At 50.1% G+C, this 4,095-nt stretch overlaps 1 protein-coding gene across 1 annotated transcript; it reads right to left on the bottom strand.

The window, feature by feature from the left end:
- Positions 1–209: 209 nt before the first annotated feature.
- LOC138352462 (variant surface antigen E-like) lies at positions 210–1,112 on the bottom strand. The gene has a single exon (XM_069304958.1). The coding sequence runs from the start codon at positions 1,110–1,112 to the stop codon at positions 210–212; it is 903 nt and encodes a 300-aa protein (XP_069161059.1).
- Between the last annotated feature and the right edge of the window lie 2,983 nt (positions 1,113–4,095).

Raw genomic sequence — 4,095 nt, 5'->3', positions numbered from 1 at the left:
GTTGTGGTCTGTTGCTGGGGTCTGTTGCTGTGGTCTGTTGCTGTGGTCTGTTGCTGTGGTCTGTTGTTGTGGTCTGTTGTTGTGGTCTGTTGCTGTGGTCTGTTGCTGTGGTCTGTTGTTGTGGTCTGTTGCTGTGGTCTGTTGCTATGATCTGTTGCTATGGTCTGTTGCTGTGGTCTGTTGCTGTGGTCTGTTGCTATGATCTGTTGCTATGGTCTGTTGCTGTGGTCTGTTGCTGTGGTCTGTTGCTGTGGTCTGTTGCTGTGGTCTGTTGCTGTGGTCTGTTGTTGTGGTCTGTTGCTGTGGTCTGTTGCTGTGGTCTGTTGCTGGGGTCTGTTGCTGGGGTCTGTTGCTATGGTCTGTTGCTGTGGTCTGTTGCTGTGGTCTGTTGCTGTGGTCTGTTGTTGTGGTCTGTTGTTGTGGTCTGTTGCTGTGGTCTGTTGCTGTGGTCTGTTGCTGGGGTCTGTTGCTGGGGTCTGTTGTTGTGGTCTGTTGCTGTGGTCTGTTGCTGTGGTCTGTTGCTGGGGTCTGTTGTTGTGGTCTGTTGCTGTGGTCTGTTGCTGTGGTCTGTTGCTGGGGTCTGTTGCTGGGGTCTGTTGTTGTGGTCTGTTGCTGTGGTCTGTTGCTGGGGTCTGTTGCTGTGGTCTGTTGCTGTGGTCTGTTGCTGTGGTCTGTTGCTGTGGTCTGTTGCTGTGGTCTGTTGCTGGGGTCGGTTGTTGTGGTCTGTTGCTGTGGTCTGTTGCTGGGGTCTGTTGCTGGGGTCTGTTGCTGTGGTCTGTTGCTGTGGTCTGTTGCTGTGATCTGTTGTTGTGGTCTGTTGCTGTGGTCTGTTGCTGTGATCTGTTGTTGTGATCTGTTGCTGTGGTCTGTTGCTGTGGTCTGTTGCTGTGATCTGTTGTTGTGGTCTGTTGCTGGGGTCTGTTGCTGTGATCTGTTGTTGTGATCTGTTGCTGTGGTCTGTTGCTGTGGTCTGTTGCTGTAGTCTGTTGCTGTGGTCTGTTGCTATGGTCTGTTGCTATGGTCTGTTGCTGTGGTCTGTTGCTGTGGTCTGTTGCTGTGGTCTGTTGCTGTGGTCTGTTGTCAACAGAAGCAGCTCTCCTGGTCCCTCCCATGGAGAATTAGATCCCCAGCTCTATGTAACCAAGTAACTCAACAATGCTACACATGTTAACCTGTGCAACAGATAAGGTTGAGAATAAATAGTGATGACGTTAGGCAGACTATCCTCGGTGAAGGAGCTCGACTGACAAGACGACTCCACTACCACTGAGCCAGTAGAGGGGATGCTGCAGCCTCCAGCACACATCTCCTGAGGTAGAGAGAGGAGAGGTCCTCGGGAGATGAATGAGATCCAGGATGCTCGCTTCCGTGGATGCTGTGAGGGTCTTCGTGGAGACGACAGACTGAGAGATAAATGAGACTCAATTTTCAGTCTTTTCTGGGAGAAATATGTTGCTCTTAACTCTCCATGCAGAGGAGACTGGACGCGGAGATTAATGTGATATTGGGGAGAGAAGACCCCGAGGGGAATTAGTTTATGGTATAGTGTCGTTGTGTATGTGTTGTATACATATACACACGGGAGACATGTTCACCTAATTGCTCTTGAAGAGCCGGACGTTGGCTCTTGGGGCCCAATCCTTTTTTCAGTTGAGGGTCGGGCAAAACGACTGATCTATGTCCTTAAGATTTCTACCAGGTTGATCTGGTTGATCAGGTATCCTCCAAAGGATAGCTGATCAACCAGGCTGTGATTCATATGTCAGGCTGCGAGCAGCCGCGTCAAAGACCCTGGTTGACCAGTCCAGCAACGAGGAGGCCTGGTCGACGACCGGGCCGCGGGGACGCTAAGCCCCGGAAACACTTGAAGGTAATTTCAAGGTAATTACCTACATTTCTATCCACGTATACCGTTAATAATATTCCACTGCCTTCTCTAGCTTATTTCCTTACCAACTATCCTGAGAGGGTAAATAATTGTTCTAATTCTTGTTATTTGACTTCATGCAGTTTCGCAATGTCTCTTAGGATTTTATACATCGTAATCATGTCACCTTCTCCGCTCACTAATCTAATGTAGTAAGATCCAGGTTAATTAGTCTTTCCGCCCAGTGCGCTACTGTCTCTGGACTCTTGTAACATATTGTTGAGCTTCTTAGAGATTAACTTTGTGTCTTAGTGGATAGCAAGTAAATGGTCGGGTCGTGTGTTCCAAGTGTTCCGTGCCAGGGTCATGTGTTCCTGGTGTTCCGTGCCTGGGTCGTGTGTTCCAGGTGTTCCGTGCCAGGGTCGTGTGTTGCTGGTGTTCCGTGCCAGGGTCGTGTGTTGCTGGTGTTCCGTGCCAGGGTTGTGTGTTGCTGGTGTTCCGTGCCAGGGTCGTGTGTAGCAGGTGTTCCGTGCCAGGGTCGTGTGTAGCAGGTGTTCCGTGCCAGGGTCGTGTGTAGCAGGTGTTCCGTAGTCATGTGCTCCTGAATGCTGTTTGTTACTCTCTTGACTTTAGATATATTGTCCGGCAGTTATCGTGGACAATATATCTGTGTCGAGTAGTTATACTGCCGCCGCCAACACTGCTGTTAGGCTGGACACCGATGCTTCCGCTCCGGAGTTAGGGTAGTTAGGGAGAGGGGGAAGGCTGGGAAGGTGTCCACGACACACTTGGGTGTCCACGACACACTTGGGTGTCCACGACACACTTGGGTGTCTACACGACACACTTGGGTGTCCACGACACACTTGGGTGTCCTCCACGACACACTTGGGTGTCCACGACACACTTGGGTGTCCACGATACACTTGGGTGTCCTCCACGACACACTTGGGTGTCCACGACACACTTGGGTGTCCTCTACGACACACTTGGGTGTCCACGACACACTTGGGTGTCCACGACACACTTGGGTGTCCACGACACACTTGGGTGTCCACGACACACTTGGGTGTCCTCCACGCCACACTTGGGTGTCCACGACACACTTGGGTGTCCTCCACGACACACTTGGGTGTCAACGACACACTTGGGTGTCAACGACACACTTGGGTGTCCACTACACACTTGGGTGTCCACGACACACTTGGGTGTCCACGACACACTTGGGTGTCCACGACACACTTGGGTGTCCACGACACACTTGGGTGTCCACGACACACTTGGGTGTCCACGACACACTTGGGTGTCCACGACACACTTGGGTGTCCACGACACACTTGGGTGTCCACGACACACTTGGGTGTCCACGACACACTTGCAATAAAACTGTCAACACTTCTTCAATTTCGTATTTTCACAATGACCATTTTATTTATCATATTTGAGGCCCCAAGTGATGAATTAAATGGCTTGAAGCATCCGACTATTTTCCTACTTCAAGGTGCCGTCTCTCTTTCATGTCGCTACATATCAAAACGTCTTCGTGGTTCGTCATTTCTCATTAGTTTACACTTATATGGGTTGAAGTCTAGTAACCATTTAACCCGTCATTTATAAAGATTCTTTACATCACTTTGTGTCGTTTTTCAATCCTGTCTTCTGGGCCTTATCATCTTCCCGTCACTCAAAATATTGATATTACCGCACCAGCTTTCAATTTCCAATAATTGACGTATATAAGATATAGTGCGAACAAGCCTGCATGGTCCCCAGACATATATGCAACAGAAAAGATATAGTATAAAAAGTAGTCCGTGTGTTGTATAGTGCCGTGTGGTGGTGTGGTTAAAGTTATATATAACAATGTTTTCTGCTTCTATCTTGAGGTTATCGTGAGATGATTTCGGGGCTTTTATTGTCCCCGCGGCCCGGTCCTCGACCAGGCCTCCACCCCCAGGAAGCAGCCCGTGACAGCTGACTAACACCCAGGTACCTATTTTACTGCTAGGTAACAGGGGCATAGGGTGAAAGAAACTCTGCCCATTGTTTCTCTCCGGCGCCCGGGATCGAACCCGGGACTACAGGATCACAAATCCAGCGTGCTGTCCGCTCGGCCGACCGCCTCCCTCTAAGACAAGCCTTTACCTTCCCAGCCAGGGCCCAGATTCACGAAGCACTTACGCAAGCACTTACGAACGTGTACATCTTTCCTCAATCTGTGACGACTT

This window comes from Procambarus clarkii, chromosome 53 (genome assembly GCF_040958095.1).
Source record: "Procambarus clarkii isolate CNS0578487 chromosome 53, FALCON_Pclarkii_2.0, whole genome shotgun sequence".
In the NCBI taxonomy this organism is placed as follows: Eukaryota; Metazoa; Arthropoda; class Malacostraca; order Decapoda; family Cambaridae; genus Procambarus; species Procambarus clarkii.
Note: the sequence above shows the minus strand (reverse complement) of the source record. Positions and strands in the feature narration are given on the sequence as shown.

Excerpts from the sequence above, each read along its gene's own strand:
- LOC138352462 (XM_069304958.1), bottom strand. The coding sequence starts at position 1,112 with ATGGGAGGGACCAGGAGAGCTGCTTCTGTTGACAACAGACCACAGCAA.